The following is a 26,563-nucleotide window of genomic DNA, read 5'->3' as shown; positions in this document are numbered from 1 at the left end:
GGCATTTTAGGGCCGTATAAACTAGCCCAAAGTTAAATATTATTCCAAGAAAAGGTTTTTGGAGACGTTGGAGTAACCCAACAAGTCGAAGCAATGTACGGTTTAGCTGTCTATAGGTCAAACTGACCTGGCAGGTTTGAAGAGTTGCTAATTATCGATAAGTACCAACAGAAATAGCGTATAGCACGACCGGTTGTTTACTTCAGTTCTTGTATTGTTTGTCGTCCTGAATGCCACTCAGATATATGAGCTGTGTACAATCAAACTGAAAGTGAAGTTTTCATGCCTGTTTTGCTTTCAGAAAAAAGGATCAGAAAAACACTTAATACTTGTCAAAAGAAAACTACGGACCGTCAGTAATGTGCTTATTTTTAATACTGAAACTAGACCCTCAGAATTGTTTTCTTACTTTTTTAACTTTGAAGCTACTTATCAGTATACGAATATCAAAAGCTTATTCCAATCGCAGTTTTGAAATTGCAAGTCACCGTCTCCACTTTAATTAGGAAACTAAATGTCTTGTAAGTTTCCTCTACTTAAACCTTTTTGCAGATAATCCAAACAGGTGTAAGGCTTGCATCAGAGCTGTCTGGCTATTTTTCTCAGAGAACAGAAAGTGAATCTTCTACGAAACTAAACTAAGCAAAAACACCGAAGTTCGGCTTTCGTTGGGCAAATGACCGTGTATTTGCATAAATTCATATTTCATGTGTTTGTCCTCTTATTAATAATAAAAATTAGCCAGTCAGCGAGCTAGATATAATTCAGTTATTGTAAATAGCAAATTCAGTTGTATTCTTTTTATCTACAATTTGGTAATTGGATGCTCTAAAAGGAAAAGCGACAATTGAAAGAACGAGAAACCCTTCGAGCAGCTAAGCCCAGCTGTCAAGGGTTAGGTTGGGCTATTTTATAGTCCTCTTTGGAGCAACTGTGGCCGATTGCAGAGACTTCGACATCGTGCGGCCCATTCCAGCGACTGAAACATAATAATTAGTTTCTGGCAGTTTAGAAAGTCGATGCCAAACTCTAAAAGCTGAGATGTTCCAAAAATCAGCGTTGCGAACTTGTTGGACTTTGACGTAGACTGCCAGGTGGGTCACACAGTCTTAACCTGCATGAAATACCCTTTTTATCAGTGTTTTATTTCCACAGAGTCATTCGACTATCAACTTCAAGGGCAAAATTCGCTCGAGCATGAAGAGGTCTTACCTGGAGCTGAACAGTACACTTTGTGTTTTTGGATGCGATTGGTAAATAACTGGGTTGAAGATGAAAGTCTTGCCGAGACAAGTGCTAGACTAGTAAATCTTCGAATGTTTGCAGTCAGCGGGTTTTATTTCTGGAATCAATATACGTGGGTTGGAAAGATGAATTCTCTAAGATTTATGTGGAACACATCACCATCAAAAGGTTTCATATAGTAAGATCAATTTTGTCTTTCGTACATAAAACATTCACGCGTGCGCCTGTCAGATGCTTCGCTAGCTAACAATAGCTTCATTTCCATATTACACAGCAACTGTCGAGACAGTGATTATGAGCACTACACAGTATTCAGATTTACTATAACGTGGATAAAACTCAAGTGGTGCTTGGCAGGTGTAAAATTGGGGGCCCGTGCTTATTTGCATGTGACGTTATCAATTTGCAAAATAAAAAGCCCTCTTGAGGTTTAAAAGTGTTATCGGATAGTTTAGATTTAAAAGACGGGCGAGAAAGCTAAAATGAAGGTGAAAAAATTCATCTTAACCTTCGGACGGACGTACATGAAAATTCATACCCCCACCATGGTACAGGAGGGGGGGGGGGGGGGCGGATAGACCCCCAAGAGTTTTTGATATGTTGCAGTATTTCGAACGATTTTACCTTCAGCAAAAAAACGGCCAAAAATGGCGTGTGACGTCACCAACAATGGTCGCCATCTTGAATTTTACCAAGAATTAGAAATCAGGTAAAAACCGGGAGAATGGTGGCTTTTTTGTGCTTGAGATGAAAAATAACACATAAATAAGCACTTTGCATGATTTTAGCCACAAGAAGTACTTTTATTGTCGAAAAAAGTTGAAAAAGCAGTACTTTCTTTCAAAAATGGCTTGAACACCTCCTACTTATGACATCATATCTCTTAACCATGGAAATCACTGAACTTGACTCAAAATGCGTGCGAGGGATGAACGAACAACTACTCAAAACATCATGTACTGATGTCTTATCCTCTAGGAGAAAACTCAGAAAAACCTTAGGTATCCACCCCCCCCCCCCCCTCCTCTTGTTCGTCCGAGGTTTAACAGTCCTTATATTATAAAAAATTATTCTCTCTCGAAATATGTCAATGATGAAAATTGGCCGTCCCTGAAGAGTGGTTAAATTGTTAGTCTTCTTTCAACTCTATGATTAGATTTTTGCTCAGAGGGCAAAGGTGCTGGCAATACGTTTGTGTTCTCGACCATATTGGAATGAACCCCAGCTACAATGTTATGGTAACTTGTTGAATACGTTCACTCCATCGCTGGTAGTAATAGACCTTTTTACCGATACGGCGGCCGTATTGAATTTACTAGATTTAAGGAGTATTATGGGCTGCCTAGGGGGCACTCGCTCAGTATTTACGTGCGCTTTTCGGGCAAACAGAGAACTTCACTGAATATTTCTCGGGAAAAAGGCGATCATTATTACATCCAAACACGGCACAACGATCATTTTTTGCCATTACAATCTTTTTCTAGGAAAACTTAAAGAAAAATTGGCCCGGAAAGCGCGCGTAAATACTGAGCGAGTATATCGGGTCGTGCTCATGCCCCCTGGGCATCCCATAATGCTCCTTAAATCTAATGAATTCAATATGGCCGCCGTATCGGTAAAAAGGTCTGTTTGTCTGCATTGTTTAAAATGTAAGCATTGTAAATTTAATATATATCCTCCCTTGATATGGATAATGTTCACAAGTTCTTTGGTGGAGACTCCATTTAGACAACTATTGTTTCTGGTGCCTTTAAAACTCTAAATATAAGCGGGATCAAGGCTCCAGGAGGAACAAAGAGCTTGCATTGATCTAGTTTTTTTTGTACTCTGACTTAAATTTTTCAATTTATTTAGCATATACTTGCAGAAGGAGTCTCTTGGGGACAAGAGCTGGCATCAGGTGTGCCATGCCTGGTCTAGCAGAACATCTGCTTGGGCAATTTACATGGATGGAAACGAGGAAAAGACAGGACTCTACGATTTTAAGGATACAACTCAGCTTAAAATATCCTTCCCGGATTGGGGAGCAGTTCTCGGCTCCAACCAAATTTTACTTTCGCAAGTGAATATTTGGAATCGGGTTTTAACCAGCCAAGAAATCAAAAGATTGTCTGGAAAATGCGACGCAGGTGTGGACGGTTTGGGCAATGTGGTCTCGTGGGCAGACCTTTATGACGTGAGTAAGACTGCAGTGTTCTCTAAGCCATCCACATGCGAGGCGCATTCAGCACAGACCCAAGACAAAGCAACGACAACTGCTACCCAGGGACATAAGCAGGATTTTCCCATAGGTACGCGCAATTTTCCAAAGGAGTTTTCTAAGAAATAGTCTGTTAGTTTAAATTTATTATAAAAGTGTGATAATCTGGTGAAAATTGTAACATGTGGCACTAGCATATTGAAACCAAAAAGTCACACAATGAATTGAATATTATTTTAAACATCGCCTTTAGACTGCCCGTGATTTGCACTGTTCCCTCTTCACAACAAAAGAGTTACTTTTTTGGGAAAAGTAGTCCTGCAGAAGAGTTAGATACAATTATCCTGGTCCCAAATCTCTTGAGTGGAGATTAGCAGACCTTTTTAGCTTGCATGTACTATTTGTTTTCCATTTCAGACCATGTCAAGTTACCCCGATAGAACCGCGGTAATTTTCAATTTTGTCCTCTCCACTTGCATGCATATGTATGCACAATTTATGAAAAGACCAAAGGTAAATTCCCTTGAGAACATCACGTGGTCTGGATTGGGAAAATAAAACGTACAAGCTAAAAGTGTCTTTTTACATTCATTTTCCCAGCAAATTTTAGAATATTTTCAAGTTAAAAATATTTGATACAAAGGCTAGTGGACATGCATGATTTGGTTTATGGCATCCCTCCCACATGTAACGCCGCTAGCTAGTACTGACCTTCTCTCAATAACAATGAATCGTGCTTGCTCCAAATTAATAAAGGATAAGGATGCCTGTCGTCTTGCTTTGGGGTGTAAATTGCATATTATGAGCTCACAGAAAAAAAAAACAATATTAATTATTACCCATACAGGAGTAGCCTAGGCTGAAACTGCATATGGAGACGTTCGTTTGAGACTATAAGGCCACGTCCACAGGTGTCCCGAAATTTTTGAATCCGCAAATTTTTCTTTGCGGATTCAAACATTTTCACGTCCACACGTAGCGTATTGAAATCTAATTTGCCCAGATTCACTCTCATGCGATATGTCGTGTGGGTATAAAAACTAATGCCCAAATAAACAATTTTTTTAGAAAATGTTTCATCATATCGTTCAATATTCATTGGATGAAACGGTCAAAATTTGAATACTTATAAAATTTGTGAATGTTAAAAGACTGGTTATAAGATTGGACCACTAATACTGACAAACTAACAAGTAATTGCAGCTGTAAATTTGCTTTCTGTTTGGTATTCACAGAACCAGACGATTTCAACATCGACTCCAAAAGTTTTCATACAGATGATGAACCAGGTTCAGGTGCCCTCTGGAAATACAAGGGAAATTCAAAAGCCGGTCATGCTCGCCGACATTTTCCTGTAGTGTCTACCCACCTACAAAAAAAGCACTCCAATAAAATGTAGAAAATGATAAACGTCTTTTCTCAGTTTACTTGGCAATGCATATAAATAGAAAGGAAATAGCCTGAATCCGGGATACACCATTAGAATCAGTAGATCGTCGTGGCAGTGCGACAAGTAGAGAGTCAATGATCATAGTATTTGATTAATGCTATAAAACTGAAGTGGATCAAAGAATTTTTGTGGAAGGAGATCGAACTACTCAGACTCTTCCTCTCACGATGCGCACAGTGCATGACATTCATTTTTAAATTATCCATCTTTGAAATATCAGGGGCACCCAATGACTGTTTTCTGTAAAACATCTGCTCGTAGAAGCAACTATTGCCTAGAATTTTCTATTACTTGAGGACGGCTAAAAATGTGTAGATGACAAGTTAGGCTATTTCGCGTAGAAAAAATGAAACCTAAACTTTTCGGATTCAAAAATGAGATCGAGAGAGAAATCAGAAAATGTCTCACTTTCGTGAGACGTGGAGAGTGCAGACGTGTGGAGCTGTGCTCCCGAAAATTCATTCTAAATTTTAATCAAACAAATTTGGAATCTCAAGTCAAATCAGTAAGATTCCTGCTGAATAAGCGGATAAAATGAGTGAACCGTCGCGTAAAAACAGAAGCAAAAAAACTGATCAAGTTCATGAAGAGTCCCTTGTTATCAAAGATTGCGTCGACGAATTAGAACAAGAAGGTGATGGCGACTATGTAATGTATATGAGATAATGAAAATACAAGAATCGTTGTTTCGCAATTTATTTGATTCATTGTTGACAAATGTTAACAGCAGAATTGATGGCGTTGTTAAAGACCTGGCTGAGCTAAACTCTAACCTACAGTTCACCCAGAAAGACGTTGAAGACCTAAAACCAATAACCAAGCAGATGACTAAGATTGTCTTAAGATTAACTGAACATTGTTCCCAAACATGCAACTTTCGAACAGAAAAATGAGTTTCTGCAGCGATTTAGTTGGTAAGAAGTGAGAAGAAGTCTTGAGATCTTCTAGTAGAGAAAAGGGCTTAGTTCCTCAACAAGACCTAAAACACGAATCAGGTTTAACAGATTAAAATTCCACAACTAACGTGGGGAGCGCTCTCTTTTCTTTCGTTCTAGTTTCACCGCTGACCAGTCATATGATGGATCATAGTTTCGAGGAGGTTAAGGACATTCGCAAGAATTAAATGATCAAATGAGGGGCAAGCTTATATCTTAAAATTATCTTCATCCGGGTGCCAGGTGGTCCGTTTGTATTAAAAAGGATTAAGCAATGGAAGATCGTTATGGTTTTCAATATATAACAATTATTCACCGAAGTGAAGGTGGCTAGTGGTGACAAATTCACCGAAGCCTCGAAGCGGCGAAGTAAAATAACCACCACTGGCCACCGACACTGAGGTGAGTAATTGTTTTAGTACATACTAAGACAGTGAAATAATTGAGCACAAAAATAATGTTTTTTTAACTCATTTACTGTTGCCAACGATTACAATTTTGGCGCGCAATGACCGAACGGCCGCGGTCGTGGCTTTTTCTTACCGACAAATACAACTTTTGAAGGCATTTGTTTAGCTCTTGCGGGGAACTTTCTTCAAAAGGAGTTGTAAATTCTTTTTGTATTTAAAATCATTCTGTAAAAAAAGATCATTAAGTTTAGTTTTAATCTTATTGATGAACAAGTCAACTAAATAAAGTAACGTAAAACTTAAGCTTAATTCGCAGAGAGAGGAGGAGAGTTCCTAATCGTTATATATTATTATTATTGGCATAAAGGCTGCTTGGATCGCATTAATTGCTTATGCACACTTGACCCCAATCACGGCTCTTTAACAGTAAATGCCTATTAGAGAAGATAAAAAAACTAGAACCCTTGATAAACTTATTGCTTCAACGATCATCCGCGTGCAGCTGCAAAAAACTATCACTGTTCTGTCAGTCATACATATCATCTAGAGTTGTCATGAGATTGTGACAATATTCCTCTTTAATATGAAGGAAGATCATCGCAGTTATATACGCAACTTTTGCAGTTGCAAAAAAAGCCGAAAAAAATTCAGGCTTGTACGGGATTCGAACCCTTGACCTCTGCGATACCGGTGCAGCGCTTTACCAAATAAGCTAACAAGCCAATTACAACATTAATGAAGTCTTGAGTAGGCAACAAAACAAACCAAGGAACCCAACAGTCACGGTACCCAAAAAAGAAATCCTTTTAGTACTACCTTATTTAGGGTTGCCAAGGAAAATTATTACCAAACAATGCAACTCAAGGCTTGTATAAATAAATTTTATACGTATGTTGATTGCAAGAAAGACCAAGAAAGACCGTGTCTGATTCATCTCGGTAAACGCTTACAATTGCTTTTACACCACCCTCACCAGCAGCCATCGTGTATACTGGTGCGTTCTCAGAGGAGCGTCAACGGATGGTGCATGACACACATAACTTTTACAGCAAATTACCTAGCTAAGATTACCCATATAAACGCATATTTGATTACATCATCTGACGAAAAGAGTGGAACAATGCTACAAAAAGGTCTGCAACTGGTTCTGCAGAAAATAAAGGACAATCAGTTTTGTCAGTTGTCAGTAAAACCAAAGGCAAATGTCAGTTGTCATTTAAATTTTAGGCGATTTGTCAGTTGTCAGTTAAACTTTTGGGCATTGGTCAGTTGTCAGTTAACCTCATCCAGACCCTCATATAAATCACTGAGTTTTGACTGGCAATTTTTCTGATTTGAGAAAAGTCGATAAAAACCCATAATATCATCTTCTGTTACCTTAGAAAATAACTTGATTTTATTCCTGTCTTTTTTCCGGGCCATTTTCTCTACTAGGGAATGTTCTTCGAGGATAGTTTACTAAAGCTTTTAAAAATTCTTGTGATACTGCGGTCAGTAACTCCTACAACAGACATAAAAAGGCTCTAACTAAGACCACCATTTTGAGTACCGGCAGCTTGGCCTGCCTGGCTGGCCGGCAATGTCAGTGAATAAGTCTACGAAAATAAGTTCCAGAAAAGAAAATAATTTATATAGAACACAAGTAACCGGTTACTTGAAAGGAGTGCTCTTGAATGAAAGTATGAGTGGGAAATATTGTCTATAAAACACTAAACAATTAAGAAAAATAAAGCGACCTGTTTTTCCGCTATGCTATGCTCGGCCAAGCAAAGTGGGTTTCAACTTTCAAATATTAATAACTTAACTAACCCAGCTTGGCGGTAATATTTCAAAAGACTTTTACCATTCTATCAAGCCGGTTATGATAGCAAGGTAAGTTTAAGGTACTTTTAGGCATTTGGTTATAGAATATTTTTCAATTTAATAAACTATCAATCTATCTAACCTTACATTTGCATTAGTAAATGATCTGACCTACCACTGACAGTCATAGGATAGATCAATAAAGGGGGCCGTGACATTTGGTTTTATTAGAGACTTTTAGATTCTAAGACGTGTACGACTACGAGTAAGAGATTTTCTCAATACTAAGTAGTAAGCGCGCGTAAACAAGCGTCATTTTGGTGGGAAAATGTGATTTTATAGTCATCGTCATTCTGCTACGAGTTTTAGCGAGAATGTCGTGTTAGCGGACACAAGTTATAAAGTCTTAAAGGTTTTATTATTTTGCGACTGGAACAAAGATTAACCTCCTTCAATCAAGATAACAGTGCTAATTTTTTGGGTGAAAAAGATGTACAATGAAGCTATCCGGGGTGTCTATTATCTTAGAATACGCGAAAAAACAGTTAATTCTCGTACTCGTAGTCGTTCTCGTCCTAGAATCTAAAGGACTTTAATAAACCTCTAACTCATGGAGTAGTACAATGACTGTATTAATGACGTTCCACTGTTATATTAAAATTATCCACTAATATCAATATTTTTCCCAACAATGGTGTGTTGTTGATAGGCAATGGTTAAGGTATATATTAACTATGGCCGGCTAAGTAAATTAGGTCTCTGATTTGTAATGTCACAAATTGAAATTTTGAAGAAGGATTCCAGTTAAACCTGAAGACTAATTCACCGAACTGTTAATGTAGTAGTAATGACTTCCTCTCAAAGAGTTCATTTTTGGCTACGTTTATAGGAAATTATAAATTAAATAACCATAAACAGTGACTTACAGTACGGGCACTGAAACCAGGCCTCTTGGAAGAAGATTGTCCAATCAAAACGCTTTCTGAAAAGAAAAGAATCTCAAGTTTTTTTTTTTTCAAATGGAACAATAAAATTCAAGCATTTTACTATGCAACATTTGGGAATTTTAAAACCGTTTGAACGTATTTGACCTTTCAGGAAACAGCCCTCAAATTTTATAAATGTTATTCGTCCGTTTGAAAAAAAAAATATTGAAAATCTCTTGACTACCATTACTGGTGTAACTGGAATTTGGAAATGTCGGGGTTTTTTTTTTGGGGGGGGGGGGGGAAACCGGAGTACCCGGCGAAAAACCTCTCGGAGCAAGGCAGAGAACCAGCAATAAACTCAGCCCACACATGGAATCGACGCTGGGATTTGAACCCGGGCCACATTTGTGAGAGGCGAGTGCTCTCACCACTGCGCCAAATACAAATTTTAATATACTGGTCTATCACAGTGTGTGATACTGACTTATGAATGAAGGTTTATTTTTTCAGGAAGAATAATGAAACGAAGAACTTATCTGCTGTTCGTCGCTACCTTTTGCATGGCTTATTGTTGTAAGTAGTCACATTGGTCTGCATCAGAGACAAGACAGAGATATAGAAACGTAATCTATATTTCTACTGAATAACACGCAATAACCTAAGACGCGCGAGGCAATAGAAAAAGACATTTTACGTGCATTAACTTAATTTATTTAATAATAAATCAAAGTGACCCGCGGAAATGTCATACAGAAACGCTCCTAGTCCAAGTTTGATCTAATCCTGGTTATTAAATTGATAACAGTGCACATGCCGAGTTGTTAGGATAACTTAATCTTGATCTGCGTCATCGTCGTTTGAACAAGTGGACAATGAAAGTGACATTTTAGGTTAATTCAGGTGATGGTGATTTAAAAAGACTCGTCGATCTTTTTTATATTAAAAGTAGTTGCTTTTAATTTCAAAAGTGAAACAAAACTTAACTCAACGGAGTATTGGATAATGCGGCTTAGGAAAAATAATTTTCGTCTTTCCAGTCTGACTGTGCAAATCACACCGTTGCGGTTTTGTTCTGAAATCACACCTGTCAAGTGCTCAGGAAGCTTCTGATTTCAATTCTCAATCGCCTATTTGTTTTTGTCTTTTTCGTTTTGTTACCTAGGTGTAGCCCTGGAAAAAGGACCAAGGAAAAATGATGAGCTGAAATTAAGAGAATTCCATAAATCAGTTAAGAAACACACACTCAGTGAGGATCCATCTTGGCAAGGAAAAGAAAGGTTGAAGGATGAGTCCAAGAAAAGTACTCTACAAGAAACAACCAAACAGGGTACTGAGCCTGAATAAAATCAACTTGAAGTCATCGTTAAAATGGCTGTTTTCAGGTGTTGCGGGATCCCCATGACGTGGTAGCTAATTGAGAGAGGGGCTTTCGAGCAAAAACGTTTTCAAGGTTACCTGCACTTGCGCCTGACTGTTCCTTCACTCACCTTAAGGGGTCAAAGAGGCACCCTGAAACTAACGAGACAAAGGCGGATTTTCCCTGTCGCGTATTTTTTACGTGCGTACTGACGTAGATTTTACGTGAGTAAATGAAATCAGGAGAAGATGCCTAAGAGGTCGAGCATAAGCGTATAAGTTAAAATTCTTTCAATGTTTTTGGTGCCAGGCTTAAAAAGCATGCCACAGAGCAAAGTAGTAATCAATGTGTGCTTAGTTCAATATTGTGGATATTTGTTTTGGGGACGGGGTTGGTTTGGTCACAATGGCTTACGTATCTGTCTGTATCTTTGTTTAGAACAAAGCGCTCAAGGCTCAAAAAGGGCTCTGCCATTAGCAGCGTCTGTTTTAAAGAACCCCAAGGTTCAAGAAGCTGTTGTGGACAAAGGATTGGAAGTGATGAACAAATTGGTTGACAAACAGCTCAAGATCATCGACGAAGCTCAGGAGAAAGCCTCAAACTTTTTAGCCAAAAACGTAAGTGCATCTGCAAACTTAGGAGCTGAGACTGAATAAAGATGACTCTCCATTAAAGATTCTTCATCGTTATTACCAGATTAAATTGGACATCATGCCAGACAAAGGCTGGAGTACACCAGACATGTTTGTACCCTCTGGATACCACATGGAGACGGCTCTTTCGGAAGTAGAAAAACCCGAAAAAGAGCAAGGAGAGGTTCCATATACTTATGCACCCAATACGGGTGTGGGATATGTCATGATGAATGGCTGCTGGGGAACAAATTATACAGCCAGTGATCCTTGCTATAACGCGAAATGGACTTCCAATGTCTGTCAGGTAGGTGACCCTCATAGGTGAATGATGTGTGGAAGGACGAAGCAGGCGCAGATGCACACCGGTTTCCACCACCGGTCAGATTTTTAATAAATAAATATACTTTTATAAAAACAAAAATTTCAAGTAGAGATCTATATAATATATCTATATAAGAATCATATAATATGCACGAGATGCCTGCCAAGAATCAGTGAACCGGAACTGAAGCAACTTGTTGGACAATAAAAACAGCAGGAAATTGAACTTACACAATTAACTTACGACTCAGTTATTTTAAGTCACATACGACTTGCGCTCATTCCTTAGACAACAACATGAATCAACCAACTTTTTAATTCTTTTCTTACTTTTTAGTCAACCACAATCAAAACGCAAGACATTCAACGACCCAGAAATGACTAAAAAATCTGTATATATAAAACCACTTAAAAATAGCACATTACCTTATCTTAATGAAATTCCGCCACGTGTTATTCATGAAAACACAAAAGGCTATGACGTCATCGGCGTTGATGTATTCCGGCTCCCTTAATGAAATCCCTGCCCAAAAAAGGGGTTAATTCTTTGCTCCCTATACTACTATCATCGGCCCTCAGAAGAGGAAGGGTAGGTCAGCTGTGAAGAACAATTCAGGTTTTACATTTTCTTGCAGAACATGATTGACGGAGCAGCCTTCCTAGGAGTTGGCTTTGATGGTCGCGGAGATTACAGTCCAGAGTCAAGAAAAATGAGCATTGTGCAGAGAAACTGTAAAAACAAGGCAACGTAAGTCTGAATACAGTTCATACACGAAATGACTCCTTAGGTCCTGTCTGGGAAAAGTGCGGTGAGTATCAATAACAGAGTATTTCAAATATTCATATCAATTGATTTAATTAGATGAAATTTGAATTGATACTTTTATGTCAATTATGTGGAGCCAAAATGGAGGTCTTATGGATCAGACTGCATGTGATGCGACGAATCCTTTTAGTGACAAAGTCAGTTGCCCTATCCTTACAAAAAACAGTCATCTATCAAATAAATTTAAAGATAATTTCATTTTTGACGCTCTTAAAGTGTCAATTAGGGTGGAAGTGTGTAGGCTTTATGTCAGCCACTCCACACACTATTAGAAAATATTAATATGAATGAATAATTGTAGGTATGACGATTTCGATGTGCCCGATACCATGAACGTCCATGGAATTTACGATACCTCGGCTACTATGCACACGTTTGAGAGCCGTGCAGAATTTCAGCAATATTTGCAGAAAGAAGCTGGTGTATCTGGGTCGTACTTCGGGTTTTATGCAGGAGCAAGAAAGGCCTGGGGAAGCTCAACCTCGACTGCTGGACAGCAGTTTATGTCTGTTTTGGATATTGATGTAGACAGGTAAGTGACCGTTAGACTGATGGCAGTAGAATGAATGAATGAATGAAGAGTCGTGGATGAGAGGACAACAGACGTGCCCTCTTACAATACATTTTTAAGATGTGAACAGTAAGCTCGGACGTCAGCATACAAGGGCGCCACTGGCAGCCGCTCTCAGTCCATTTATGAGGTTACTGTACCCACCAGATCCATGATGAGAATGATGTGATTTGTGAAGGTTGACCACAACACCGGAGTCTACGTCACCTACTCTTTTCGAATAGTGGTGTGTTTTTTTTACGTCCGTCAAGAACCAGATAAGTGTAAGTGCTCTGAGACGGGACCTACGGCTTTTCGTCCTCATCCGAAAAGACTACTAGAAAGTCTAATCGTTTGCAGGTGTTGGTGCGCCTGGGTTCGAAATGATGTTGATCTTCAAATTATTAGACTGTGAAAGCATGAAGTTTTTACTACGTAAGTCATTCTGTTCTTTACGCAAGGGGAAGAGCCGAAATTTTCTCAGATGTAAGATTTTAACTAATGCGCACTTGTTGGCTTATGTTTATGCGGGGTAGTCCCTGCCGTGTATTGACGTATTCTAAACTTTCGCGTCTTTTTAATGCGTGGTCCTTATTCGATACACCCATAACCACCGATTGAACGTTTAGGTTTTCCTGATTTAAACTCGCTCGTTCGGTTTCGTTTCCGTAACGACATATTCTCCATATGTTCACTTGTAGCCCTCTAAAATTACCACGGTATTATTTTCCGTTCCAACGCCAGCGTTCTTTTTCATATTGAGATTCCTAAATAATAGTAATACAAAATTAAAATTTTACACGATGACATCAGTGGATGCTTCAGCATTTGAATGAGGTTTAAAAACGAACTGGCTCTAGTTGAGCATGCGTGTAAAAATGGTCTCTCTTTCTTCCTTGGCAATTGTGCACAGTGAAATTGTTTTAAATTTTGTTTTTTTTTCTGAAAAATTTAATATGTTTGCTCTCTAAAATGCAAAAAAGTGTTTTTCGATGGCGCATTTGTGGATAACGGCATTTCGATACTAGAACGCCCGACTACTTTAAAGTACGAAATCGAAAAAGAAGTTTTCATGGTATTATATGAAAATTAATGGTCAAAATAGAGAAATAAACCTCTTTTTAACTAGTACTACATTTTAATTATCATCATTGTTAATCATTTCTATTCTTGTGCTGCATTAACCAAGGTATGAAATTTTCATGGATGAAGTTAAGCCGGAGGATTTAAGCGTTGCATTTCTGCGAGAATTTATGAAACTTCCAAGATCATACTTCGATGCAAGAGCTCCAACAAAATACCGTAAGTACCGGCAGAAATATTTAAAGAAAAGTAAAAGAACTCTCTGGTTCCTTTGATAATTCGGCCTGGCCTGAAGTAGACGTTCTCATTACTTACTTTCTTGAAACGAATCAGTGTAAAACCTCGACACGGTAACCTAGTTAGTCTTTAAAACTAGAAATATTTCGTCTCTTTGCTTGAAAATTATTGTTATTATATTTAAAGTGACCATGTTTTACTGAGTAAGCTGAGTATATCTACAAGTAAAACAACTGCCTTTCTTCTTTTGCTTTGTAATAGAAAATTTTATTCAAAGATGGGGAACCCATTATATCAAATCAGCGAGATTTGGCGGAGAACTGGAAATACGTAAGAGAATGGACGCCAAGGAGGCAGGATCTAAAACCCAGTTTTCCGAGAAAATGGAATTTGAATATAAGACTCTTTTTGCGAGTGTCGGTGCAAAGTATACAAATGAGGGAGGAGTGTCTGTAAGACAACAGACTAAAACAACTTCCACAGAGGTTGAAGCCAAAGGAGGAAGTCAAGATATAGCGTCCATTCTGTCTGACATCTACTCACCAACGTTTAAGACAGAATTCAAAGAATGGCTGCAGTCGATTCCTAAGTACCCAAAGGCGTATAAATTTGTAATGGGAAAAACTTCCGACCTGGTGAATTTCCGGGCCAGTGATTTGTTTCCAGAAGAGAAGGTGAGCATTTGTTTTTGGATTGATTAGTTAAGAGTTGATCATTTATCGCGAGCTTATGAAACGCCGAATAACGTTGGTGTCCTGTTTGGGGTTTCGCTTGACAAAATTAAGTTTTGTTTTCATAGCTCCAGTACTCCTGTATGACGTTGTCGAGACAGACCAAAGAGAGAAAAGATCAACTTCAGGTTGCACAGAATGTGAAAATTCTTGCTGCTTATCGCTTATGAATAATACCTTAATTTGTTTTGTCTTCAAAAGCAAGGTTTTATATCTAGTGTGTCTTCCCTCCCTACTTCCTGGCTGAGGAACTAAAACATAGTCGACTTTGGGCGGTCCATCTTACCGCGGACTTTTTCCTCCAGGTAAGCTACGGCTGCGAGGGGAAAGCGGCAGAAATCGAGACTGACAAAGATGGGCGTAAGTTCTATTACACCTTTCCCATTAAAGGAACGAAGAAGAAAGTTTATTGCGAATACGACAGCCGACAAAACCTGGAGACAGCAATTATGGACAAGAGGACAAGTTTAAAGAGAGCCATTGAAATCTACATGGAGGAGGTAATGCTGATGTTGATGTGAACCCATAGTGTATATCATTCGCTAAAACTAAAATGTCTCTGTGCTTAATTAATGTTTAGGGGCCCGTTTCTCTATCGGATGTCCGTCTTGAAAAATGTCCGCCTGATACAGTGACCAATCCCACGACAAAACCTACTACCCAACCCGGACAGTCAGCAGACAAATGGATGAATGATAAAGTAGCGGTTCCCAAATGGAAAGAGCTTATCCGCGGTGACTCCACTTTTCAAGTAACATTTGACATGCTGAGTGATCTAACAAACCCACTGCATATTGCTTTCAGTATTTCAAAGGACATGAGGAGGAATGTTCGCTACAGGTACGTCTTTAATATTAGAAAAGCACGTTTTGACTTCATTAATTTATTGTGCACACTTTTAAGCCTCAAAAGTACTGCAATAATAACTGCGCCTTTTTACCCACAAAAAATGTCTAAGGCCCGGTTCAGACGCCGAACTTTTCATGAGCTGAACCTAATTCGAAATAAGGCTGACTCAATGGGCTGAATTGATATCAGACACCGATCTTAATTCCAGCTGAACAAAATTCAAGAGGAGGAAAATGTAAATTTCGATAAAACTGCTTGCAAAATTCGTTTCATAAATAAATAATTTATACATTAGGTTCGGGACATGAAAACAGCTTGAAAAGTTCGGCGTCTGAATCAAAGTCGCTCCAAAGCCGAAATTCCGGCTAGGCGGGAAAAACGGGTGAGCCGTTCCAAATTGAAATAGGTGTTCCTAATTGATTCAGACGCCTAACCTTTCAACCTTTCAGTTCGGCATCTGAACCGGGTCTAATGTCACTTTCCATAACCATTTTATCTTGAGGGCGAAAGGTGCAAAAAGACCGACCCATAGCCAGAATAATAAGCCTAAGCGTATCGAGAAAAATATTTTCCACACGCGTATGACTCATGATCACTCAGTCAGACATGGGGAAAACTGAAATACTCCAGTGCCCCTATGGATACCAGCAATATGTACAGCGTATACAAGTTATTGACCAAGATAGCTGGATATTCGCCAATTTCAATTCTTTCTTTTTGGCTGTCTTATGGATGGAGACCATTTAAGAACGCAAAAAAGAGACCAATGTTCCCTGAACAAATTTGGTCAATATAAAATATTCATAATAAGGCCAAACGAACGTTTTTTTTCTTGAGGAGCTTAAGCGGGAAATCCTGCAAAAGGGCGAGACAGGACCATCTTTCCCGCTTGGGTTGTAGCTCATCAGAACACAGGTTTCGAATCATCTCAACACTCGCGGAACCAAACCATATGATAAAGCTTAGAGTGTATTAACTACTTAGCTTAACTTGATGAGGTTTTCACTCTCCTCTTTCCTCCTCATCCCCACTCTGAACACCATGTTGTATTTAATTGTCACTCAAAAGATACGTGTAGAAGGAGGAAAAAAGGTCACTGAAAAATTAAACATGATTGATTAGAAGGAAAGAGATTGGCGGACGGAGAAATCTGTAGAGTTTGGTGCCATCTAAGTAAAGCCCATTGGAAAATTTCAAAACAGAACTTTACAAGTATTTCATATCTATATTTTCTTAAGGGATGGTGAATGGTACACAAGTGACGGTAATAACACATTTCACCTGTATAGCGGTTTCAGTGGTTCGACAAATTACCACCGAAAACGTAAAATGTCTATATTTGGATTGAATTTATCCTACAACGAAAAGAAAGGGTTTTTATATCTTGCTGAAGAAGATTACAAATCATCAAAGAAAGTGTTTCCTACATTGCCAACTGACTTGATTGGAATACCATTAGCACGGGTGGAATCAGTAAGCCGAGACGAGCATGCTAGCAAGAGAAGCGGGTCTTCCGCCGCACCCAGTATAGGGGTACCTTGCCACGCCGAATGGTCCAATGTCCTCCGTATAGACTTGGAAGACATGCAAGGGCAATGTCTTCACTTTACTGCAGCGTCTAGTGGAACGATATACGTGGTGTTCAGTGCTTCACCAAAAAACTTCCAAGCACGTTATGTCGTGGAAATTTCCACAAAAAAGGTTGTCATCTTTAAGGTATGTTGAAAAGTGTTTTTTTTGTTTTTGAAAGAGTTAGCAAAAGGTATAAAATTAAAGAAATCATTTGGTTTTGAAATGAATCCTCCATATTTTTGATTCGGCTAAAAGAGGATGGCCATGGGCTCATTTCTTCCCCACTATACTACTAATATATTCCTTGTAAGACCCTCATGTGACGTCTTTACTGCGCGCCATTAGCTCAAGTTGAAAGGAAGAGGTTATCTGGAGGCAACAAAGCTAATTGTATGAATTCAAAGTGAATACAGTGTATATGATATTTAAGTCGTATATTGAACTGCGGGAGAAACATTTTTTCTATAAACTGTTTCAGTGTGATGATCTTTCATTTGCTAAAGCTTTCTTCCGCAGTTCAAGTGTAGCAGATTTCATAAATTCACTTTAATTTATATTTTAATCTTCTACGGATATGTCACGGAATTCGAAGTATCGACCCCGCTCCCTGCTGGCTTGAAAGCTCAGTGGTTAGCTGCACTGCACCGGTATCGCAGAGGTCATGGGCCGGGTTCGAATCTCTTTCAAGCCTTATGTGTTTACGCTTTCCTTATTGTGTACATTAAACTGCGATGATCATTTAATTGTTAAAATAGTTTTCGTTAGCAATAGTCAGTTTAAGCTACAAGCATTTTATACGCTGGTGTAGGGTGAAGAGGCAGCGTCTGACTCACCATCCATTACCGATGTAAATGCTGTGGCCATTGGGGAAGGCGTTATTTTCGAGTCTTACTTTGTGTGCATCACCATTTCTGGTAAAAACACGTTGATCGAGTACGGCAAGAACCAAGGTACCAGGGACGCTGGAAACGTCTATCTTTACCTGATAGACAACGACAGAAATTTTGATGTAAGGTTTTATGCTTTTGGAAACAAGGACGAGCCAGTCAATATCATGGACGCTCACATAGTCTCGCATAATCGAACGGATATCCAGTGCAAGGGGGATACCAAGAAAGACGAAATCGAAAATCTGTGTGCAAAGAATTGTCACAGAACCTGCAATCCCGTGGCAGGTTGGTAGGATTTTAAATTGGTATAATCTTCACATTAGACACCTGTTTCGCAAAATTTCAATTTACTTTGCCATGTTTCTTTACATATATTGCTAAAGAATTATTGATACTGGCAGAGTCTCGCTTTGGGTGAGCTCTGCAGGCTCGGACCCAAATAATGGCGTATTGATTTGGGGATGAATTAGGCCACAGAAGTGGCCGTTTATTCAATTTAAAAAAACGGCAAATATTCCAGATACACAAGAATTTTACACAAGCAAGGGTGATGGAGAGCACATCCGCCGTCCCACTAGGACAAATAAGAACCAAAGGGAGGGGGAGGGAGGGAAAATCTTATTAATCTTCCTTCATGTGACAGTGAGCAGAAGGGTCATGCGCCTATAGCTTTCACGACTTAAGAATAACCCCGAACATGAAATACATTAAGAACCAGTCACAGGAAGCAAAAAATCATTTCCTTCTTTGGAAAGAAAATTCTTTTAAGATCAACAAAAACAAGCGAAAGCCCCGGCACGTTCATTTCGTTTCCCTTCGTAAGGTTATTATTGTGACTTCTACGTGACTTCTACCTTAAACCTCATTATGAATTTTTTAAAATTGTAAAAAGTGGTTTAATCTAAGTATCTCTATTGCTTTCCCCGCCCCGACCCTTCCCACAGTTCTCAGAGATTTGACGAAAGGCTCTTGCTTTGACCTTTTATTTTAAATAATATTTAGGTTGCAAAGCACCGGACAATGATGAACAGTGCAACGCATGTAGAGTTGTTAAGGCAGCAGGGAGCTCGAGATGTCTTGACGAATGCCCGGCAACATCTATGATAAACAAAAAACGGGAATGTGTTCGTAAGTGTATTGACTTACAGTAGATTCAAAATGTAAACGTGACGATATCCGAGGGAACTAGTAGGATGCTGATGTACAGGTTCCCCAGACGTTGCAAACCAGCAATTCGCTTTGAATGTGTGTTCTTAAGATGCCAGGAAGCGTTTCCACTTCAGTACTTTATTGTGATCTTCTCGTCTTAATTCTTATCATTGAAGCCTCGCAATTTTTTTTTAAAGTCAGCCCAACTATAATCCCAACTATGATCAGGCCTTTTCCATCAGACTTAAATGTGTTACTTGAAAGTGGAAACACGCGTAAATCCTGCAATATGCAGCAAAGTAATTAACTGGCCTTTTAAAACTTTTTTAGCATCTTATGAAGGGAAAGTAGAAGTAGGCACTGGAACTCCAATTGAGGTGAGAGATATCTCGATCGGGGATGAACTCAGCACATGCATGTGGCTAAAGCTTACAGAAGGAACATGGAAAAAAGATAACCACATGGCATTTCCGGTTTGGCTGGAGATGCAGGGAATGAACATGCTCACTTCCTTAACTGGGGAAGGTGACAGTCTTTACTTCCTGTACGTACATGGTGGCATAAATAAAAGGTAATCAACAACTGAGTTTCTTTAACTTTTGGAGCCTCCAAATTCAAAATTTACCATATATAGTTTCGTAGGGATATTGTCATGCTTTATGTGACACATTTGTTCGGTTAGTCTTAGCATAGTCGATGTCAGGTGCATGCCAAATGTCACAATTCTCCACATCTAGCTAACATTTTACACATTTATTCCCAATGTATTGCGCACCTTATGCTCCCAAAAATGACTTTGTAGAGCAAAACAGAAGAGACTGACGTTTTGGAGAATGGCATGGTTCTTACATTGCAAGGATAAGAAAAGCTCACTTAATTTTTCGATATGGAGATAAAATTTACTTGGCAATGCGTTCTTCACTTTGTTATTCTTGTTATCTCATAGCACGGACTTTTCTGGTAAATTCCTTACATTATATTAACGGCTCAACGTTCTCATAATTTGTTTGAATTAAGGCTGAACGTCGATGTATTAAAGGATAAACTATGGCATCAAATCTGCATTTTATGGTCAAGTAAGACAGCTGTCTGGTCGATATATTTTGACGGAGAGAGGGAAGCCTACGGCATTTATAACGACTTTATAGGACGAAGAATTGGAAAGTTTAAGTACGGAGAGGCTTTGTCGTTAAATAAAATGCGTATGACCCAGGTCAATCTTTGGAACCGCGTTCTCACAAATCAAGAAATCGCAACCTTCGCAAAAACATGCAACCAGGGAATAGGTGACCTTGTTTCCTGGGCTGATCTGTATGACGAGACAAAGTCAAGCAGGTACTCCAAGCCGTCCACCTGCAAAGCAGTTCCCGAGGCTTTATCAACCACCGCCACGCCTGTGACAAAAAAACCAACCACCGAACCCACAACTGCAAAAGCCACAACAACTGAGCCAGCATCCAGGTAAAGAGGCCCTGCAAAAAAGATTTTTGGCAACATGTAAAATCAGGAGCCCATAAGCCGGAACGCACAATTCTTTTGTGGCCATGCAATAGCGTTTTCAAAGACCAGTTCAATTTACGAATTTTGACCATCAAATATTTCGTCTTACTAATCAGGCAGCAAAAACGAGAGAGTAGAAAATAGTATTCTGATGTTTTTATAACATCCGGCCAATGTTTCCTTTTTGCCACCATGTACTATTGATGAGCACACGCACAGACGGCGCTACCATTCTCGCGGGAATGTATTTTCTAATATGATGCCAAAAGTATACTGATCTGTGAAAACCCTGTTGCACGGACTACCTATTGGAGGTCAGTGCACTCTCCAGGTTATGGACTCCTAATAAGATATAATTTTGGAAATAAAATCATTAATTTCTTTGAATTTAAAACGGAAATGGGAAGCTTTAGCAGCCAAAACAACAAAAAAGCCAGAGACATGAATTCTCGCATGATGCTTTTTGCTCGGAGGAGCGCGGGCTCATTTAATTCTTGAACAGCGACTGGTAACTTTAATAATAATAAAAAAAAAATGCTAGTCCGGCGCAAATTAGTATGTGAATATGCTCAAATGCCCTTAAATATATATAAGCTATATTTAAGCTTACACATGTGTCTATAAAAGATATATACAAATTATATAACATACTGTCTAAAATTAATTAAAAGCTAAAAACCTGTAAAAATTTCCTAAAATATAAATTAAAACTAAATCTAAATTTAAAATTTGCTAGTAGCCACGCTAACAGAGGCTCTGGCTGTAACAAGCAAATGCTTTCTTGAACAAGTGCATCTTAATTGCTCCTTAAAAGAGAACGTAAATTGTAATCGCCTATATTTCAGAGAGTAATTTCTTCTACAGCCCAGGGCTGCTGCATGAACTGATTTCTCTTCAAGAGCTTCGGGATAGAGCAGCTAAAACCCATTTCCTCTCACCACAAAGGGAATACCGTAAACTGCCGCTTATACATGTCACCCCCCTCCCCTCACAGTTAAAGGCCCGTCTATTTGCACGTCTATCATCCATGCCCGCGCGTGGATAGGAATTTTATCGTCGAGTGTGCAACTCGAGAAGATAAAACTCGTATCCACAAGCGGGCATGTAATATTCTGTTTATTATCACTGGATACCAAATTTTCGTCACTGGTAAAATCCTAGTATTTCACCGGTGTCTATATAATAAATTAAATCAGTTGCCGATTCAAAACGTATTTTGATCAGAGGCTGGTATAGCTTGTTTCGAAGCACTTATTTCTATTCCAGTTATAAGCCCCCTGGGAAATTAAGCGTTTATAAGCCCTCCTAAGACCCCTAACGAAGATGTATAAGCCCTGTAGGGCTAATTATAAGCGGCAGTTTATACGGCATACCCCTGGCTTTCGGCGGCTGCTTATGCTCCTGTTCCAAGGCATAGAGCAGATGGAGACTCTTTTCACGAGGCCACCCTGTCAAGTCCTCAAAGAATGAAAAGCTTTGTTTTAACAGTTCGCCGCTAGTTCTCAAGATTTCCACTGCTAGACGTACAAAATATTTTGTTTTATTCAAATAGTATCCTCGCTGTAAAGGACCAGTCACTGATCAACGAAAACCCCTGACGTGAAATGAATTTTTTACATGGTTAACCTCCTTCCTTAGTGAATGTATTGTTCACAAATTCCAGCGGGAAAAGTACATCCCAGTATTATTTTGCGAAAAGATACGAGTGTTTTCAATTTTGTAGACATGTTTCAGATGGACAAAATCTATAGTACGTACAGGGAAAACAAAAGAGCGATTCGGCTATTGTACGTTTAACCCGCCTACTTCCTGATGATGTGCAAAGCCGTGCGTTCATGGTAACCAATGAAATTGCCTCTTCCTTAGTATTTTAGAATAACAATGGGCGATATGACAGACCTTGAAACTTTCACTGACTGTAAGTAAATGTCCCTAGAACAATAGCCATTTCTCCCGATGAACCCGTTAGTGGGTGCTATAAAAATTTAGAGTGTGATTGTGTACTGGTGCTTGCGAATCCGTTCATGGGACACAAGTGAAAACATTTGGCTTGAACTGTTTTAGGCAGATATGTTACGTTTTGCTCATTTGATAACGACCAGGGTGCTATCAATGGCATTTTTTTAATCATATTACTCGATAAATTATTAAAAATTATTCCCTCTTTCGCCCACTACTTCCAAGCGCCTGCGACGCAGGCTATCCTGGAGGCCTCATTGCAGCTTAACATCAAGTAGGCTTTAAATTTATTGGGAAAACCTTCTCTTGACGAGGAAGAAGCGTTGAATGTATTCATTTCAATCCTTCACCAACAACTTTTTTTTTCGTTTTATCTTTTCTATAATTCTTATCTGGTTATAAGTAGCTGCATGTTTGATTTTCACGTTGTAATCAGTTATTTGTTTTACACTACAAGTATATTACACACTTACAAGCGAGTTCTGTAGTGACAAAAGGTGTTCATCGGAAATATACCTTCAAAATTTAAAAATAGTCCTAACTATTCTCAAAAATTTTTCTTCCCGGCTGGAGGTAAGGGAATTGAGCAACCTCTATTTTATTTTCTTTTTTTTTTTAAATTTGAAAATAAAGCACATTCCTGCCACTAGTATTTGTGAACAATAGTTTGTTTGAGATGGAAACTTTATCGTGTAAAAATGTATCATCGGCCGGTTTTGGAATCGTGGTAAGTTAAATGAGGATATCGATAACTAAAGGCACTATTCTCATGTTTGGCATGATATCCTTATTAATCATTTTTCTGTTCTTAAAGTCGTTTGACGTTTGAATGAGTATGTGTAAAGTGAATTGTCCATTGGATTAAATAAATGAACATCTTGATTATTCTGCTTTAAAGTTTTAATACTCATTATAAAGGAAATTCGTACCCGCGCGAGCCCCTAACAGTAGCCGACACCATGGCGCGCATATATGTGATGAATATTCTTAAAGTTTAACAGCGAGGGAATGCGCTTGTTATGTTAAAACATTTCTCAATTCGAAGTTGTTCAGGTGGGGTTTAGGGTTAGGCAGTTAAGGTGCATATTTTTTAGTGTGTGTGTGAGTTTTATTTGGTTATTATTTAAAACTGGATCATTGTTTAATGAAATTCCGCCATAGACTTTGTTTTTATTATTAAGAATAAGTGGTTTTTGTATGTATATACAATTGCATCAAGCGCAAGAAAAAGGACTGATCACTGAAATCTTCTTCTAGTTGGCGGCTCTATATAACAAAAGTAAATTGATCTACTCTTTAGCGTATATTTTTTGCTGTGCTTACTTAACAATTATTCCTCGATCCCGAATGGGCTATTGACTCAGAGGCTATGGGGGCGAATTTGTTTTAGTAAAATCCAACTAAATGGTCAAAAATATCGAGACAAAACAACTTTCGCTACTAGTGGGCTATAACATAATTATAACCTAGTAGTAGCTCAACCAATCAGAACGTAGCATTGATAATAGAGCACTAGTTGGATTTTACTAACATCTGATGAGTTTCTGCTGATATCCAATGCGCGAGCTGTTTGATTAGCTTGGGCCTTATTTTTTTGTGTGTGAGGGTTAGGGTCCGTGAAAACTGCCAGTGGGCAATGTTTACAATAACATAAAGATTGAGAAAAATCGATTATGTAAGGGTCACCGCCTTTTCTCTCTTGTCTTAACTTACTTCTTTCCAGAGAGAGTGAGGATGTTGCAAATGTGACGTCTTCTTTAGGCAAAAAATGCCGCGATTTCCTTTCCGTATCATTTTGTTCCAACGCATTTTCTTTCAAACCAAATTACTTCTTGTCATAGCATCTGCCACGGAAAAAATCTTCCGGTTTTTCAGAGCTAATTGGTTAGAATAAATAAACATGTGAATGTATCTAATTGCTTTTTACTCTTTTTAGTGTAGGATAATAGTCGCTCTTTCGTACCGCAGAGGTCTTTAGAAAAGACTCAAGTACCTGCTGCGTTTTAAGTGCACCAGGAAAAAAATTTCTCAAGTAGTTAACAATGAAAAATATAACTTCGATTGGAGCCATTAACTCGAACTTGTAAATAATGTTCATATGCAAATTAAAGACGGCTTTTGAGCTTCCTCGGTATTGCCAATAATAAATTCAGTCAGACCTTTTTAATAGATTCCTTTTAATTATACTAACAAGAGAACTGGCTGACAATAAGACGAACTGCGAAAAAACCTCTTTTTAACCGTTCACGCTGTTTTGCTGGAAAATAACTTGTTTCGTCTCAAGTGGTGAAGCGTTCAATATACCCCTTTTTATACCTCGGTTGGATATTATGTTTTTGGCTCACAGAAAAACGCCGTCTAATGGTGAATGCCATTCGGTTTAGCCATGGCTTCAAACAGCAGTGCAAGTAACACTGGAGAAATTAGTTCGGAGAGCAAGGAAACTGCCTTGATAATCGGCATAGTGAATTTGTTCGTTGGAATAATTGCGGTTGTAGGAAATTCAGCCCTTTGTTTGACAATTTACCTAGATCCATTTCGACGCCTGAGGAGTACGGCAAATTATTTGGTGGTAAATTTGGCAATTGCGGACTTACTCACAGGCTTGATAACCGAGCCTTTATATGCAGCCTATGAAATAACCAGCTACATAGGAAAAGAGGCGTATACTTTGTACATTATAGGAGAATCGACTGCCTACGTTTTTGTAAACGCTTCTATTTGGTCTATTCTTTTGTTGGCTTGGGATAGGTACGTTGCCGTTGCTTCACCTTTATTACATGCGCAAAAAATGGATGTTAAGCGTATTTTGACAATGATAATTCTTCTTTGGATATACTCAATCATTTTTAGCTTGTTACGATTCATGGGAGTGCCAGAAGATATATTTTACTGGGTGGATTTGCACGTTAACTACACCTTTTTTGGGGCGATCTTAATTGGGCTGTATATTTCTATCTATTACAAAATTAGGAACCAGCTGGCTCTGTCATTACAGGCCCAAGGTTTCAACAGCCAGACTAAAAGAAAGCCCACGCACGATGAGATCGAAGCTAATGCCAAATCAGAAAAGAAAATGACGAAAACTGTATTTCTTCTTTTGTTGGTCGCTATCCTTTGCATGCTTCCTCTTTACATTATGCTTCATGTAGAACTTCTCTGCGAGTCTTGCATGGAAATTTCGATGGTAAAAATCCTAAGCAGATTGTCTGAGCCGCTTTTGTTCCTGAATTCGGGATTAAACCCTTTTCTTTATGCATGGACTATTCCAAAATACCGCCAAGCGTTCAAAGCGATACTTCTTCGAACTCGGTGCGGCCAACGAACGAATAACGAAAACATAGAAGAAGGAGAAACCAGCACTAGCGGGAAAAAACCTTTGAATACATATTGTATTCATAAACAAAAGGTGTTCACAAGTCAAGAAACATCATTACCAAACTGGAAAGGGTCATCAAAGGACATCACAGTTCAGTTGCTAAAACTGAGAATCAACAACTGCATGTGAAATATTTGTATTACGAGTTGTCCTTCTTTATCAAGTTGACTTTACTAATATTCTATTTATTTACCCCATGGCCAGTACAAGTGAACTTCAAAACCCTTCAATTTGCGCACTCCGGGGAAAGCTATGTACCTGTCGGTATATAACCATTGCATTTGCGCTTTTCTTCGTCGCTGTCGCAGTTTAAACTCATCTTTGAATCGTTTTCCGCTATTTTAGCTGTCTTATGTCGATGTTTCAAGGTCATGTCGCTTGTTGGAATTTTTCTCCCACAGCAAGGCCTCTGGACTAAAAAAAGTACTTATAGAAATTCGCCTTCAATTAAGAATAAGCAGAACCTTTACAAGCAATAAACAGCGAATATTGCTATTTTCGTCAAAAAAGGTTGGAAATATTCTTAGAGGTCTTTACAAAGAAGTCAAATGCT

General features: G+C 38.7%; 3 protein-coding genes across 3 annotated transcripts; all 3 read left to right on the top strand.

Annotated features, from left to right (window-relative positions):
• Positions 1–1,203: 1,203 nt before the first annotated feature.
• Positions 1,204–4,849, top strand: LOC140935819 (uncharacterized). Its single transcript, XM_073385384.1, has 3 exons — positions 1,204–1,253; positions 3,100–3,536; positions 4,681–4,849. The coding sequence occupies exons 2-3, from the start codon at positions 3,191–3,193 to the stop codon at positions 4,842–4,844; spliced, it is 510 nt and encodes a 169-aa protein (XP_073241485.1). The 5' UTR covers positions 1,204–1,253; positions 3,100–3,190; the 3' UTR covers positions 4,845–4,849.
• Positions 4,850–10,790: 5,941 nt separating this feature from the next.
• On the top strand, positions 10,791–20,637 carry LOC140934736 (uncharacterized). Its single transcript, XM_073384310.1, has 13 exons — positions 10,791–10,946; positions 11,026–11,268; positions 11,921–12,033; positions 12,413–12,643; positions 13,851–13,963; positions 14,243–14,655; positions 15,018–15,212; positions 15,293–15,552; positions 16,800–17,277; positions 17,942–18,308; positions 19,026–19,151; positions 19,503–19,743; positions 20,190–20,637. The coding sequence occupies exons 1-13, from the start codon at positions 10,869–10,871 to the stop codon at positions 20,635–20,637; spliced, it is 3,306 nt and encodes a 1,101-aa protein (XP_073240411.1). The 5' UTR covers positions 10,791–10,868.
• Positions 20,638–25,017: 4,380 nt separating this feature from the next.
• LOC140934735 (adenosine receptor A3-like) lies at positions 25,018–26,144 on the top strand. Its single transcript, XM_073384309.1, has one exon. The coding sequence runs from the start codon at positions 25,018–25,020 to the stop codon at positions 26,137–26,139; it is 1,122 nt and encodes a 373-aa protein (XP_073240410.1). The 3' UTR covers positions 26,140–26,144.
• The last annotated feature ends 419 nt before the right edge of the window (positions 26,145–26,563 follow it).

The sequence above is a fragment of the Porites lutea genome, chromosome 4 (genome assembly GCF_958299795.1).
Source record: "Porites lutea chromosome 4, jaPorLute2.1, whole genome shotgun sequence".
NCBI lineage: Eukaryota > Metazoa > Cnidaria > Anthozoa > Scleractinia > Poritidae > Porites > Porites lutea.
Note: the sequence above shows the minus strand (reverse complement) of the source record. Positions and strands in the feature narration are given on the sequence as shown.